This window comes from Phyllostomus discolor, chromosome 4 (genome assembly GCF_004126475.2).
Source record: "Phyllostomus discolor isolate MPI-MPIP mPhyDis1 chromosome 4, mPhyDis1.pri.v3, whole genome shotgun sequence".
NCBI lineage: Eukaryota > Metazoa > Chordata > Mammalia > Chiroptera > Phyllostomidae > Phyllostomus > Phyllostomus discolor.
Genome location: NC_040906.2, coordinates 76,765,275 through 76,781,699, shown reverse-complemented (window position 1 = coordinate 76,781,699; position 16,425 = coordinate 76,765,275). Strand labels below are relative to the sequence as shown.

Sequence of the window (16,425 nt, the reverse complement as noted above, 5' to 3'; positions counted from 1 at the left end):
CTCCTGGCAACAGTGTTTATGACTAGTGGGTTCCTTTTTGAAGATCTGTCTTTAGGCAGATAAGGGGAGTCTAGGGACAGTCTCTGCCTGCATTTTCTGTTTTCAAATGCCTACTACACAAAGTAATTAATATACCAATGCAGCATATTTTGAAATGGCAAGCTTTAAAAACCTAGTCATATGTTGGGGTGGTATAGTCTGCTACCCTTCAGTACCCAAGTTTGAGAATACAGTTCTTCATCTATCTTCTCCCAGCTGGCTTCTAAAGTTGTAGTTTTCTTTCACTTCTACAAAACACTTTTAACTGTGGGAGCTGAATTGACCACCAAACTGCACCCATTTTTACTTAACAATCTCCTTACCCATTTTTGTTTAGCAAACATTTAGAAACAGAGTGTCACAATTGTATTTGTAGCCTTGGGATCTTACAGAGACATCTTGCTACACCGAATTTAATTTGATTAATAGCACAACTAGCATCCATTGAAATCTACATTAGCTTTAGTGAACAAGCCTGAAGAAGGATGAAGTTTACAGTTTAGGAATTACCCTTTGGGAGAACAGAACTTTCCTTAAAACCCTGATGATTAATTTTGATGGAAGGAACTAAATCTATTTTTGAAAAAAATTAACTAATCCAACAGATATTTATTTAGCTTCATTGATGGGCAAATCTTTAAGGGGGATAAAATCAGTCTCTGCTGCTCAGAGATTTATGTTGTAAGCAAGATGACATACATGGAAATTAATGGAAAACTCTGAATTGGTACTAATATTTGTCCTGGCAACATGATTCTTCTCCCTGTTTTCAAAAAAAAAGAAGGGATAGAAGCTCACTTCCTTCTTTCTTTTCCCTCCACAACTGGCCCCACAGTTGGTTTTGCTTTCACTGCCCCCATGACTTGCTATCTCACAATTCCTTTCTATTTTTAGGGGTTTATGTTAATATACACAGAATATGTTCAACACTATATCACTGGCATTTAGCTTTGTACCTAGTACAAAGAATATGCTGAACACTGTTTAAAAAAATGAATGAAGGTAACAAATAAAAGAACAAAGCTTTACCAAATATAAGAAATTAGAATATAGCTTAGAACTCCAAGCGAGTTCTCTAAGAGCCACTATGTTAAGTAATGGTTTTCAAGATAATAGTTTGATGGAATGGTTTTTAACACTATTATCACAAGATTTTAGAAGAAAAAATATGAAAGTAAAAATTTCTTATGTAGATCTCTATCTCTTTTTCTATTTTTATATCATAGTCACTAATTAAAGGAGTATGATTCTCCTACAAACAATAACACACACTTCACCCCCAGGGTCATTTCCTGAATATTCAGACTTAGCAGATCATCCAAAGTTCTTATAGGAAGGCATGTAAAAAATTAAAAACATACACAAGTTTTGAGACACGCTGAATAGATTTAATGTCTTATACTTCAAACTTAATAAAATGAGGATACCATACTTATTCCTAGGATTACTGTAGAGATAGGATTGATATGAGAAAATATATTTTCTTTTCACTATTCAATTACTTACATTAAAGTAATTGCATATGTTTTATCTCCCTCTCTTAGAGACAAAAGAGAAGTATTTTTGGTCTGGTTAATTTAAAAACAAAGAGTAGGTTATTTATTTTCTTATGTATCTTGGTACAATGACTTTCTACATGCAATTATATATACATATGTATATATTATATCATATATATTACATATTATATAATTGCCATCCTCTTGTCTCACTCCCAACCTGGCACCAGAAAGGGGCAGGTGGGCTCCTCTTATTCAATTATTTTGCCAGCCTTGCATTGTTAAGGGTAAGAAATTCCTCCTGCTGCCATCTTTCCCAGGGGGGACAGAGAGCATGCTTTCAGTTACTCAGGTAATGTGGCTGTCCCTGTAAGATCTGGCACTGTCCTCCCATAACTCTGGATGGTTAGCCATCTTCCAGTGAGGCTCCTCCTATTCCCTAAACTCAGCCCACTTCTAGTAGTCTGGGCAGCCTATCTCTGTGAATTGATACTGCTTTATCTGGTATTTTGTGTGAGCTCAACAAGGTGTAGGTATACAAAAGTGATTCAATTATTCAGGCTCTCTTTCTTTCTTTGGTCTTAATTTTGAAAGTCCTTGCTATTGGTTTTTATGACTAAAGAGACAGTCATCAAAAGACCTAAGTTTGAAAATAAGGAGAAAGAGATAATGTAAGGTAGAACAATATATAGCCTACAGGCTTAAAAAAGTAATTAACTTTTAGGAAGTTTCCCAGTCTAAATTCAATGTGATTTTGAAACTTAAACTTCTACTTCCTTGATTGGCTCATTAACTTTTTAGATTTATGATCTAGGAACTGTTACAACACACATTCTGGGAAATAAGGGATAAAGGTTACCCTTATATGCAGAGTTGGGAAAGAATTTATCTCCAGCCCTTAGTCTACCAAATCCCAAAGCAAGCAAAGAAAGTGAACTTTGGAAGCTGTTTCCTGGACAAACTTTTGGTGCAGCCCACACACTAATGAGGATACCCTACTTGCTCTACAGGATAATATAAGATGTAAGTCACAGGACCAGTGGTCTGTGAAGGCAAGGAAGTGCTTATCACAATCTAAAGAGCAGAGGTGCTTAAGAAACAGAGTGCAAGTAGAGCTCCTAGGGTCTGAAATGGAAAGCGAAAGAAGCATTTTGCTGACATGTTTGAGTGTGATTGGAAATTTACAATTACGTTAGAAATGGTAGGAGGAACTAAAGTTAGCTCATAAATTCCGCCAGGGTGGACTTGGAGCAGAAGTGGTAGAACTTCAGACTCTGAGGTTTAGCCTGTAAATCTGCCAGAAACTCTTGAGAGAGTGTTTTCTTTTACAAGAGACCAGGAGCTGTGAACTCATTGGAATCTTAGCCGGTAAGCACTGAGACACTTGATATACACTCTATACACAAATATATATTCAGTGATTTTTTTCCAAAGAGATATTCTCTGTTAGTATCCTTTACACAGTTCTTTAAGAGGTTTCCTTGCCTAGGTTCTTCTTTTTCTCTAAATTATACTCACAAAAGTAGTAAAATCCCCTAATAATTCTTCCTTTACATTTCCAGAGATCATTTCTATAGTTTGCAAAATTTTGTGTCAAATAAGAGATCTTTTTCAATGTGGTGAAAAAGAATTCATGTCAATAGTTCACTGAATTATCTACTAAAAGATAAATGCTTTTGATTAATTAAAATTAATCCTGTGGTTACTTGAGTTTAAATGGTAAAATTAGGTCAAAGTTCAGATCATAAATTAAGCATTAAGTCCTTTGTTTTCTGGTAACTCTTTAGTTGTCTTACAGTGCTATTAGTCATTAATTATTTATTTAGAGGAGTAAAAATGTATGTATTTTAAACAGAGTTACTTCCACTTTGATTTCAAGAAATGTTGGGTTGGCCAAAAAGTTTGTTTGGTGTTTCCCATAAGATGGCTCCAGAAACACTTAGCTCTCTTTAACTTTATTTGAAACAATTTTGTTAGATTGCATTGTGACAGCTGTCATGTCAGTGTGCATTTAAAAAAAACTTATCAAAATTGTGTTTTTATGCAGCCATTTTAATATTGAAGATGGAATAAAATAACCAACATTCTTGTCATATTATGCTTTATTATTTCAAGAAAGATAAAAATGCAACTGAAATGTAAAAAAAAAAAAAATGTGCAGTATATGAAGAAGGGAGAGGGTACTGTGACTGATCGAATGTGTCCAAAGTGGTTTGCAAAGTTTGGTGCTGAAGACCCTCTGAAGAAAGCAATATTTCACTTACTTTATGTAACACTGCAACACAAAAAGTTTAGGTGGCTCGCCCAAGACCATAAGTGTATATGCCCATGTTCTTCATAAAATTAATGCTAAAAATGTCAGATATAATATCTGGAGTTTTGTTTAACTTGAATTGATTTCAAAATAATAGCATGTCAAATTGCTTGCAAAGGGAAAACTTAAAAAGCATAGAATTATGGCTTGTAAAGCATTGTCTGAGCTGGTGGGTTGAAGGCAGGATTAAGCAGTAGTGTTTTTTTTAAGATTTTATTTATTTATTTTTTAGAGAGGGGAAGGGAGAGAGAAAGAGAGGGAGAGAAACATCAATGTGTAGTTGCCTCTCATACACCTCCTACTGGGGATCTGGCCCAAAACTCAGGCATGTGCCCCAACTGGGAATCAAACCAATGACCCTTTGGTTTGTAGGCCGGCACTCAATCCAGTTAGATGCACCAGCCAGGGCTAAGCAGCAGTTTTTATGACTTAATAAGTTGCTTCCCTGGAGTGAGGGCATTGTGATATCATAGGCATGAAACAAGAAGTGTTGGTTAAAAATAGATGGATTCATAGTCTGTGGTGCTTTGCAGACTAAATAGAGGAATGAAACAAGTAATAAAAGTAATACAAGGAATGGGATGAAGAAATAGTACACACACACACCACACACACACACACACACACACACACACACATTATTAGGCACATCCCACCCACATGATGTGAGGCAGTCAGCACTTCTGACTCAGCACCTCAGGCAAAATGTAGTCCCACATTTATTATTTTTCTATTTCTGGTTTTTCTGCTCTGTTTATTCCAGAATTTAGTTCCTAAGTACAGAAAATAACACTGATAAGGATTATTACAAAGATTGAATAAGAAACAAATACAAAGAAGCTAATGAATGAATATGTATAATTTTTTATTAAGGAAAGTTAAATTTTACTGGAATATTATGGTAACAAAACTATCTGTATATTAATTTTGTAAACCCAATTTAGAGCTCAGACCTAACTCCAATGATGTCTCAAAATGCTGACTCTCCAAGGAAATTTCCAAATATGAGCTAAACTCTCTTGATTCCAAACCTCACTGGAAGTGCTCCTCTAATTGTTTTCCATGTGGTTGGTTCGATGGGAGAGGGTATCCTTCTAGTAACATGTCATTTGTCATGTCAAATGATTCACCCAGCTATTTTACATATTCTCATTCAACTGCCAATTTGGTGGAACACTATCTAAAAGGCATTTCTCAACAGTGGATGATAAAGATAAACTAAACAAGATTCAGGTCCCCCAAGTGGTATACAGTTCAGTATGGTAGACCAGCAACTCAATCGAGCTATGGTAAGTACAGTCAAACCTCGGTTCTTGAACATCTCCCATCTCCAACAGTTTGGCTCTCGATCAAGTTGTTAACAGGAAAAAATGTCTCAGTTGTTGAGCAAAACTTTGGTTCCCTACCCAACAACATTTTCATTCTGGTACCTGTATGATAAGTCATGTGTCTCTCAATGACAATGAAAATCCAATTAAGAAAAAAAATCTTATCTCAAACAGGTTCTAGAACAATTTAAGTTTGAGAACTAGTGTTCTCCTATAATAGGTTTATAGTAAAGATATACCTGATAGAAAGGCAGGAAAACAGCCCATGGGGTTTTCAGAGCAGTGAAGCAGGCAGCCTCCCTGGCCTTTCATGTAGTTTGTTGTAGGGAAGAATTCAGTGACTGTGCAGACTGACATGCCCTGTCTCCTTTTCAGGAACCATAGACATTCTATCTCTAGCTATGCTATTTATTACAGTTGATTCTTGTTTTCTGCTGGAATCACTTGAAACTTTAACAATCAGAGGTTTTGCATGACTGCAGAAAATGAATCACTCGTGATAGTACTCCTTCTACACTCTACCATTTTATTGTTTCTCTCTGTGATTTTTCAAATTTGCTCCTGTTTCTAAGTGAATGAAGAACTAAATCTCACAGCTCATTCCTGAATGAATTTGATTATAAAATTGGCTAAACACCATTATAATTGTTTGGTCAGAGCTTTTACAGCCAAGCTACTCACAGTCCTTTGAAAACACCATTGTCTTTAGTGGGTCATGTGTCTGAGAGCAGTCTAATTATTGGTAATCAGTCAATTAATAATGTCAAGTGGTAGAGTTATAGTCATCTCTACTCAGAAAACATTTTCTTCATTAGAAAGCTGCAGGTAGAGAACTTCTGGTAAAGATGGTGGCATAGGCATATGTGGCTCACCTCTTCACACAACTACATGGGAATTACAACCAAAATACGGAGCAAACTTGCTCAGAACTGACAGATATTGAGTTGAATGGAAGTCTGACAACTACAGAATTTACAAAACCACATCTAATCCATACTGGTAGGAGGGGCACAGATATAGAATGGGCTCGTCCCGCATCCATGTGTGGTGGATAAAAATTTGAGAAAGATATCTTGGGAGCAAGGAGTCCCAGTCTCACACCAACACCCCAGTCCAGGGTTCCTGTTCCCAGAAGATAAGCCCCCACAACTTCTGGCTGTGAAAATCAGTGGGGACTGAGTTGGTAAAAGACACTTCTAGGCCCCAAACAATTCCTCTTAAAGAACCCACACACAGACTCACTTCCTCAGACTCACTCCCTCTGGCTTTGGAGCCAGGGAGGCAGCTTGAGGGGCACCAGTGGCATGCAAGGAGAGGCATCAAGGTGAGCGGAGGCCATTGTACCTTTTTTGGGCCTTCCCATCACAGAATGGGCAGACTGGTACCCTATCTAAGATTCCATTGCCCTGGCTAACATTGTTTGATCCACCATGGAAATCCCTGGTGACTCCACCCCACCCAATTTATGGGCCCATCCAAGCTGCTTTTCCATACAAATGGCTGGTCTTAGCACATACTTCACAACTTCCTAAATCTTCACAAACAAGCAGCAGCTGGCCTCAGTGAGCCCTAGGCCCTGAACTGTCAGCCTAGATTCATGACTTGGTATCATTTGGAAATCTCCAAGTCCAGTACAGGTAGTGGCCATCTCAGATTGCTTTATAGCTCAGGCAGGGTATCCCTGGGCAAAACATAGGTGGGGGCTGAACTTGGCCTGCAACACCTGGGAAACTCCAAGGGCTCCACACCCAGTGGATAGCTATAGACCACTTTAGAGTACCGCCATCCTGCCCCTGCACAGCTGATCCTCCAAGGCAAGTAGAGGTTGATGGTAGTGGTTCTTGCAGCTGAATAGCCTGGGAAAACCCCTCCCGTTGACCTGCCAACAACAACCAAGGCTCAACTACAAAGGAGGGTGTACTCAGCCCACACAAAGGGTATACCTCAAAAACCCAGCTTGGGTAATAGGGGAGGCTGTGCCACTGGACTCTACAAGACAGCTTGTACATTAGGCCATACTACCAAGACAGGGAGACATAGCAGTTGTACCTAATATACAGAAACAAACACAGGGAGGCAGCCAAAAGGAAGAGGCAAAGAAACATGGCCCAAATGAAACGACAGATCAGAATTCCAGAAAAAGAGCTAAACAAAAAGGAGATAAGCAGTTAATCATATGAAGCTGTCAAAACATTGTTCATAAGGATGGTCAAGGAATTTAGTTAGGACCTCAGCAGCATAAAAGAGTCCAGTCAGAAACAAAGGATACATGAATTGAAATAAAGAACAATTTACAGGGAAAAAAAAAAAACAGAAAAGTAGATGAAGCCAAAAATCAAATGAATGATTTGGAATATAAGACAGCAAAAAAAAAAAAAAAAAAAAAAAAAAAAAAAAAAAAAAAGATCAGACCAAGAAGAAAAGAGAAAAGAGAATCCAAAAAAATCAGTATGGTGTCAACAGCTTGTGGGACAACTTTAAGCAATACAACATTCATTTCATGGGGGGGGGGGGGGTGCCAGAAGGAGAAGAGAAAAAGCGAGGAATTGGAAATCTATGAAATAATAATGAAAGAAAACTTCCCTAATTCGGTGAAGGAAATATACATGCAAGTCCAGGAAGCACAGAGAGTCCCAAACAAGAAGCAAGTAAAGAGGCCCACTCTAAGACCCATCATAATTAAAATGTCAAAGGTTAAATATAAAAAAATGGGAAGTGGGGGGGGAGAATGGGTGAGAGGTGAGAGGATTAAGTAAAATAGGTAGTTACAGAATAACCACCAAGATGTAACATACAATGTAGCAAAGGGAGTAACCAAAGAACTTACATGCATGTCCTATGGACATGAACAAAAGTGGGAGGATTGCCTGAGGGAGTGAGGAGGGCTAAGTGGAAGGGAGCAAAGGGGAAAAAAACAGGACAACTATAATAGCATAATCAATAAAATATAACTTAAATAAAAGAAAACTGTATGTAGAGACCCATTTAGAATTAAGTTGTAAATGTGACAAGTATGTTTGATCTTTCCCATCCATGTAAATATCAAAATAAATATAGGACCTGACAAAATGTATTACTTATTATATGATACGTTCTTGTAAGTATTATGTGTTCAGAGGAGAAGAGACTACTTTAGCTGAGACATAATGAAAGGCCTCATGAAAAAGTCACATTTCAGCTAGGACTTTGAAAGATGACTAGGATTTTAATATATACAAGGGAAAGTATAACATTTTTTGGCAAAGTGTATGTTATGAGAAAAATCCAGAAAAAAATTTCATGAAGAAAACAAATAATAATTTAGTATGGTGAGATATTAAAAGAAAAATCAAGATCAATTGTGAAGTTACTAACTTTTGTAAAGAAGCATGAATTGTAACAACTTTTCAGTTGATACCCCCTTCATGGATATCAAAACTAAAAAATAATGCTCAGATGAAGCTCAATAACCTTATCTGGGCATAATGTAAAGAATAGCCATCAAGGGAGACCATTGGCAAATGAGAAAAGAAGGGGTCAGGTAAGAATAAGAATTTAGTTTAGGGGGTAGGAAGAGTGTCTATCTGACTGGCACTGTGTGAATTTAGACATGAAGTTCTTTATTGTCTAATACTGTGTATGTGTAAGATAATTAAATTGCAATTCTAGAGTTTTATCTATGTTAGTCTTAGTCTTATCCCTAGGCATTCTAGATCATAAGTACACTCTTTGAGTTGAAAATATCAAATGTACATCTTGCGATCCAATTTTCTCCTGAGCTACAGACATAAATATTCAAGAGCCAACTTGATACTTCTACCTGAATGTTCAGTATTTATCTCAAACTTAACATATTCTAAATAGAATTCTGATTCTCCTTCTTAAAATGTTTCTTCCCCAGGCATTTCTTTAGGTATTTCTCCCAAAGCCAAATGTTACCCTTTTGCTTGCCTTCACCAGAGATTATCTAAACTTTTTCTCCAAAATACATTATAAATCCAGATAGTTCCCTGAACTTTTCCCCTCACCACATTCAATTTACCATTGTTTTACTTTTAACTGTTAAAATAGCCTTAATTTACCTCTGTTTTAAACTAATAAATTAACAGAGAGCAGAAAAAGTGATTTTCATTTAATATAAAATTACTTCATATCATTTTTCTACTTAAGATATTCCAATAATTTCCCTTTAAATTTAGAAAAATATACAAACTTCCCCTGGGCTTTGAAGTTCTTCATGACTGACTTGTACTTCTGTCTCTCCTCCATCACGCTCTCCTACTTCCTCTATTTCTCTTAGTGCATCCATTGAACGAGTCAAGTGCATCTCCTCCTTAGAGCCTTTTATCTTCCTATTATCTTAGAACCTGTTGTCTTCCTCCAAGTCCAGCTCTTATCCATATCAGAATTCAGAAATGACAATATATCCCTGGCCCATAGAGGTGCCCTTGAGCTCTCATAGTATTTATTCCATACCCCTGTGACTTTCTATCCCAGCACTCTGCTCTGTTTACTCACAGATCTTGAAACCATCTGAAATTGTATACTTTAATTATTTTTATTCTCTTATAAAGTAAATTCTACAAAAGTCACTACTTATACACTATGTTATACACTGCTGATCCCTCAGTGCATGGTGCAATGTGGTAGGTTCTCAATAAATATTTACTGAAAGAGAAAATGACTGGAAAAATGTAGAAATGATGCCAGCAAAAGTATACATATGTAAATCAAGCTAGCCTGTGGAAAACAACTGTTTTACTCTACTACCATTCTTACTCAATTTTAAAAACTAAAGCTTTGAGAAATGTAAAAAACTGTATGAAACTTGGGTAAGGTTTAAAACATGTATTTAAATCTCTATTGTTATTCATCCCTTTCAGAAAAAAATGTTTTCCTCCCCAAAAGGTGGGGAATGTTTGATGATAATTAAATGGAGTAGAGTGTGGTTTCAAGAAAAACCACAAATACCTGATTTGATCTAAGATATGGTAGTGAAAGAGAAGTTTCTCATTTTTAGCAGGAAGTAACTCTCTTTGTTCTTCATATGTCAAAAAATACTAATATTTAAAGTAAAGTTACCTTTTTTATCAACATCATTTTCATTCACATTCAAGAATTTGTTAAGGTTCTATTTTATATATATAAATTTGGATATATATCCATATGGAGATTACACACACACATACACACACACACACACATATGACCTAAGAATCACTGGAGTTGAGTTAGTGGAGGCAAGATAGGGAGAAGGACAAGCTAGGTGGGGCACCGTTCTACACTTTCACAAAAGTATCTTTGTTTCCTTCTAGTAAGGCATTTAAAAGAAAAGGTGAAATTATATATGTTTGATAGTCACTAATTTGGTTCATTTTCCAGAAAATAAAACTAGCATTTATCGAGAGAACCATTACTTAGCTGAATCCTTTCAGCGTCCCTAAGTGACCATTATTTTCTTTGTTTTATACATGAGAAAAACCCAGGCATAGAGTTTAATGCTGTTTGGATAACTGTACTATTTCTGTGATTGGGAAGATGGGAATCTTAGTTAAATCAAAAGGTGTTTTACCTAAAGAGCTAATTTTCTTCAGAAAAGAAAATAATGGTGACTTTATTATTATTATTCATTTTTAGAGAACTTGCAATGGAGCCTTTACCTTTTGAAACACCAGCTGACACAGTGCAACGCGTGGCATCGAAACTGAGATGTCACCCTACAGATGAGAGGGTTGCTCTCCGTCTTGATGAGGAAGATAAGCTGAGGCACTTCAGGGAGTATTTTTATATTCCCAAAATGCAGGATCTGCCTCCAAGTAAGAATACTAGAAATGGGTTTTATTTTTTTTATCAATTTATTAATTTATTTTTGTTACTGGGCATGTTTTCCATAAATCTTTGAAAAATCACCATTCCATTACAAATGAAGACATTGAATTGTCTGAAAAAGAGCTGGTTTCCTGGTGCTACCAAATCAACCTGTCAGCCCACCTTAGCTTCAGGTTCTTTATGTGTCCTTTCCCCTTCTGAATAAAATACTTAAAGGATGCTAAATAGAATCATCAACTTCTCTGAACAATAGAGTAACTGATTAAAAAATTATATGCCCTTTCTGGGTAGCTCAGTTGGTTAGAACATCATCCTCATATGCCATTTTGAGTTGGATCCCAGTCAGAGCACATAAAAGAATCAAACAATGAATGCATAAATAAGTAAAACAACAAATCAGTGTTTCTCTCTCTCTGTCTTTCTCTCAAAATCAATCAATAAAATATATACAGTGTCCAGCAGAAGTAAGGGCTGCTTGAGTGTGGTTGGTAGAATAATAATATAGGTGTAATAATTTATAGTTTTAATTTGAATATTTCACCTAAAATGTCATCTGGTGTGCCTGACTGTGATATTGTTATGTTACAGAATTACATACTTATGTAATAAAGGGGGGCATTATTTTTGCCCAACCCTATATATAGACAGATTAATTTACTGGTTCTTTAAGCACTTTGAGCTCAAAAAATTCCTTTTCAATATATTGGAATTAGAATATCTCTGATTTTTGTGGCAGCTAAGTTTATGATAGCATGATATTTGCCTTAGAGAAAATATAATTTGGGGACTTAGTATATTAGGAGGGGTTTTATGTGAATAACCATCATTTTGTGCTGTGAGCAAAAATGGCATGTATAAGACTTACAGAAAATAAATAAAACAATCAGTAACTAAGAAATGAGTAATGCATTTAAAAAATAATAATAGAGTAAGTAAGCTGACTCTGTTCCTGGTTAGGGAGATATTCTATTTTAAAAAGACTAGGTAACTCAGGAATACAAAATAATTTTTCGTATTTAGCTTTACTTCAATTTATTTCAATGAAAAAGTCTACCAAGTTGAATAAAATTGAACTACCAAAATGGGTTTCACATTACACTTTACAATAGAGTATATGCTCATTTTTTCTTCAGATTAAGTGAGACAGGTGCAGTTTTGGATATTCTTAATCCAGGAGAATCAGCTAAATGGTTTTAGGGTGGGATTGATTCACATAACTGTCTTAACTGACTTCTGTGTTATTATGTCAAACAGTATGACACCCTGTAGAATATCAAGAGAATGAAATAAGAGAAATCTCTATATCCAATTTAAAGTTGCTTGATACCATGTGAAAAACATATCAATACAAATGACACCTACATGAAACCAGACAAAATGGGGCCATAAGTGAAGGGTTCTGAGATCACAAAAGAAAAACTTTCTATATCTTTCTAGAATCTAGAATTAAAAGGCATTTTGATTTGAATCTTCAGGAATGAAAATAATTAATAATGGGTGAAAATGAGGAAATTAAGTCTAAGAACATTCTTTCAGTGATGAGAAGGACATGCAGAACACAAGGTAGAAGTCCTCAGAAATAACCATGACCCAACAGAGACAAGTCAGCCCCAACATACTGTGAGCTGCCTGAGAGATCTGTTGAGCTCCTATTTGCAGTATGAGAGCAGAACTCTGGAGTGCCACAGAGCTTTAGGTTGCCTTCTTGGCATGCAGCAAGAACTATAAGTCAGGAATCAGTGCTCTAGAACTTTATAACATTTAGTGAAAGTTGTCATATCCTCACAATTTAATGAAATGTGTTTTTTTTTCATTTTCATGAGTAATCAGAAAAATAGACACAAAAAAGTAAGCAAAAAAACCCCCAAAACAGTAACAGACCTTTCCAGTAAGAGTGGGTGGTGGTATTACAGAGAGAAGGAAGAACATGGCAGAAGCACTGAGGAGAGAAGTAGACCAGTGGTCCACTGTGCTTTGGGCTGTGTTGTCTTGGGGAATGATGCTAAATAACTGCCATACCTAGACACACATTTATTAGCAATGACTACTTTCTGGACATTAGCAGTGATGCATTAAGGAGTTGATGTCTTTGACTTTCTTTTTAAAAACACTTTTATATAATAATAGTCAGGATTTGTGGTAGAACCCAACCCTGAATTTCTAGACACAAAAGGCTGTTGAAATGAAGGGGTACATAGAAAGTTAAAATGGCATTTTGAATTTGTTGCTTTTTCTATTACTAAACCTAATACTTATTAACTAACATAATTTTCATTCTCATGTTGAGTCACTTTCATTCAACAAATATTTATTAGCTGTATTTTTATATTTCTCCTCATATTTTGAAACTGTTTTCTAATCTATGTCTCCTACTCCTAGCTCAATGAATTCACAACATAAAAAACTAACAAGTCATAATGTTTTCTTGAGAGCCACTATGGTCTGAGATTGCTGTGAATTTTTGGCTCTAACTCTATGGTTGGGTAAATTTTGAGAAGCAAGTAGCCTTTCGGAAACATAGTTTCTCCACATGGAAAAGACAAAAGTTATTGAAAAGTGTTTAAGGTCTTTATAGAGCATGAAAATGAGATTTAAAAAAGCCCAGAATGTTTGTCTGGACTTTTATTGCAGACTTTTAGCTTTAATAGGAATTATTAATACCAGATCAATGCAGGCCTCTTCTACTAATCTTGAGAAAAATCACAACCCAGGTAAAGATAGCATTGTACATTTAAATATTTCATTATACTAAATACTTGACTCTAGTATCCTGATGCTAAGTATTACATTTGTTTTGATCAGATATCCAATAGAAAATGATGAAGAAAATTACAGTTTTGGATAAGTTATGTGTTTTTTTCTTAAAGAAATATAAAGGGAAAGATGATGAATTGATTCAATGAAGAGTTTAACCTCTCCAGACCCTATCTTTGCTTCCCTGCCTCATACAATGAATGCTAGGGGAGGCAGAACCTCCAATAAAGACGCCTGGGTCTTCTGACCCTGATGCTTCCCATGTGAATCTGCCACAGGTCCTGCCCCGCCCCCAACCGCCTGCCGCCTTCCTGAAATACTGCAGGTACTACCTTGAAATAAAAAAAGGCTTGTAAAAGAAGAGCGGAAATAGAAGAGACAGTGAGAAAGATTTTTGATTTTGAGGGAAAAGCTCTACATATTGTTGAAAAGCTTTCAGAAGAAAATATTACAGAAGAATTCTTAAGGGAATGTGGGAAATTATCACACCTGCTCACTACAGCAGTGTCATGGATGAATGATCTATTATCAAGCTCTGTCACAAGAAGCTAGGTATTGTACCAAACAGAAATATAAAATTTCCCCTAAAACCAATAAAATCTATACTATTACTGAAGGAAAGTGTTCTTCAGCATTTTTTGTTATAAAACATCGATGTTTTTTGAAACCCAAATTCCTAAAACTCCAGTGTGGGATGGAAGAAAAGAAAGGCTGCTACAGGAAATACAAAGTGGCCATTCTGAAGAAGTACAGTTATACAGTAAGGCCATTCAAACATCAGATATTGACAACCCTGGCCATTTTCAGAAGCGGTATAAATCTAGTTCTTCTAGCACTCATAGTGATAGTAGCAGTGGTAATGAGCAAGACTTTTTTACCCTCCATTTTCCCAGGCAAAAGACCAAATGCAACAGGTGTAAGTCCACAGCTGTGAAATAAAATCACGAATAAGAAAGCTGATCAAAAAGCTCACTTCAAGCAAGAAGACAAAGAACAGTAATAGATGTTACTAAGCAGTTAGGCAATTACAGATTAGATAGTCAGGGGGAAGCTGCTACTTAAGAACTTCTTCACAAAAAATACTCAAATTACTTCAAATAGTCTTTTGAGAGAAAAAATTAGAAACTTCGGAAATGGCTCTAGTAGGCACAAGTAAGAAAAGTGCTGAGCCTTTTAAGAGGAAATTTACCAAATCAAAACAAGTTTCTAGATAAGCTTCTAGTTCAGTGAACATGCGTCCTGAAGTTGTAAAGGCAAACTCACTTTAAATTCTGAAGGAGACTTGGAGAGGAAGATGGAAGAAACTTTGAAGGTTTTACATAGCCAGAATTATGCTTCTATGTGTCTGAAACCCTGGGTTGTGCTGAGTCCCCAGGAGGGGGCTCATGAGAGGCAATCACACGTTGATGTTTCTCTCTTTCTCCTTCCCTTCCCCTCTCTCTAAAAATAAATAAATAAAATCTAAAAAAAAATTGAAATATTAAAACTAAGGATCAGAAAGTTTTATAGACAATTATGTGTTTTAAATGAAGAAACCACCTAATCACAAGACTCAGGAGCATGTGACCTTTCCACTGATAGACTCAAGTTCTTAGAACCAAATTAGAAAACACATCATACTTGAAAAATCGAGTAAAGTATTACCTGGCCTTTTGGGACTTCTTCAGATTACATTAGGAGATATTCACACACGAGTTAAAAACCTTGTCTGAATTTTTAGATTAACAAATAGAGATATCATACACAAACTGCAGAATGAGCCTTAATTGCTATGGTGTCTCTGCCATTGCTCACTTCAATTCTTGGCATTCAGACGTATTCTCAGAACAATATGGCATTTTCATACTTTATGACCACACAGCTTGAATAATTAAATTTAAGGAATGAAGACCTTGAAGTTTTAACCATCATATTTGGAAGTAGCTGTTAACCAGAGTGACATAATCCACAAAGAATGAAGAGAAAATGAACTTCTGTATGCCATTTCTAGAATTCTAGCCATAATAACAGTCTAGAGGTGACTAACAACTACATTTATTCTGAGAAAAATCTTTACTTTCTTAGAGTGCCTCCCAGGCCTTAGCTATATGGTGACTTCCCCAGACAGAGGAGAACCAACACTTTTTCCAACAAGGATAACCAAGTCCTTACACCCTTGGCTATAAAAACATAATATATTTATTTGAAAATAAAAGTTAAAGTGTTAAATTAAAACTTAAATGAATACTTAACAAAGAAGAATTTGAACAATTTATTTGTTATTCAAAACATACAGTTTTGAATGAAAAACATTTACTTCATTAACCCCAAAGTTCTCGTAAATCAGGTATTGTAAAAGTTGTCTCCTGACTAGTTACATGAGGATCACCAGGTAGTTCACTAGCACTGTAAGTTCTTGAGTTCCACCCCTGAATTACTGAGTCAGAGACTCTGCGAGGAGTCCAGGGTGCATGACTTAGGATGGTTTCATAGAGTTGGAGCAATTACTTCTTATTCTCACTTCAGGTGCTTATTATTCTCTGAGAGTTCATTTTTTCAACACATATTTTTAAGGCACTACTCTGTTCAAGAAACTATTTTCAGAAGTTTATCAGTAAACTAAAGAACAAGGTTGTCACATACATGAACTTTTATTGTGATATGTGGAAACATAATAAACATACAAACAGTGAGTAAAATACAC

General features: G+C 35.9%; 1 protein-coding gene and 1 pseudogene across 4 annotated transcripts in view; both read left to right on the top strand.

Moving 5' to 3' along the window:
* Positions 1–2,727: 2,727 nt before the first annotated feature.
* The window catches only part of KYNU (kynureninase), a 96,473-nt gene continuing 82,775 nt past the window's right edge, over positions 2,728–16,425 (top strand). The window contains exons 1-3 of one of the 4 annotated variants that reach the window (XM_036023544.1): positions 2,728–2,906; positions 8,735–8,737; positions 10,797–10,975. In XM_036023544.1, coding sequence (XP_035879437.1) covers positions 10,807–10,975 — 169 coding nt within the window. In that variant the 5' untranslated portion in view covers positions 2,728–2,906; positions 8,735–8,737; positions 10,797–10,806. Of the gene's footprint in view, positions 2,907–7,807; positions 7,811–8,734; positions 8,738–10,796; positions 10,976–16,425 lie in introns of all 4 variants that reach the window. The other 3 variants (XM_036023542.1, XM_036023543.1, XM_028510056.2) reach the window with 3 other exon arrangements.
* LOC114494027 lies at positions 13,567–15,951 on the top strand (annotated as a pseudogene).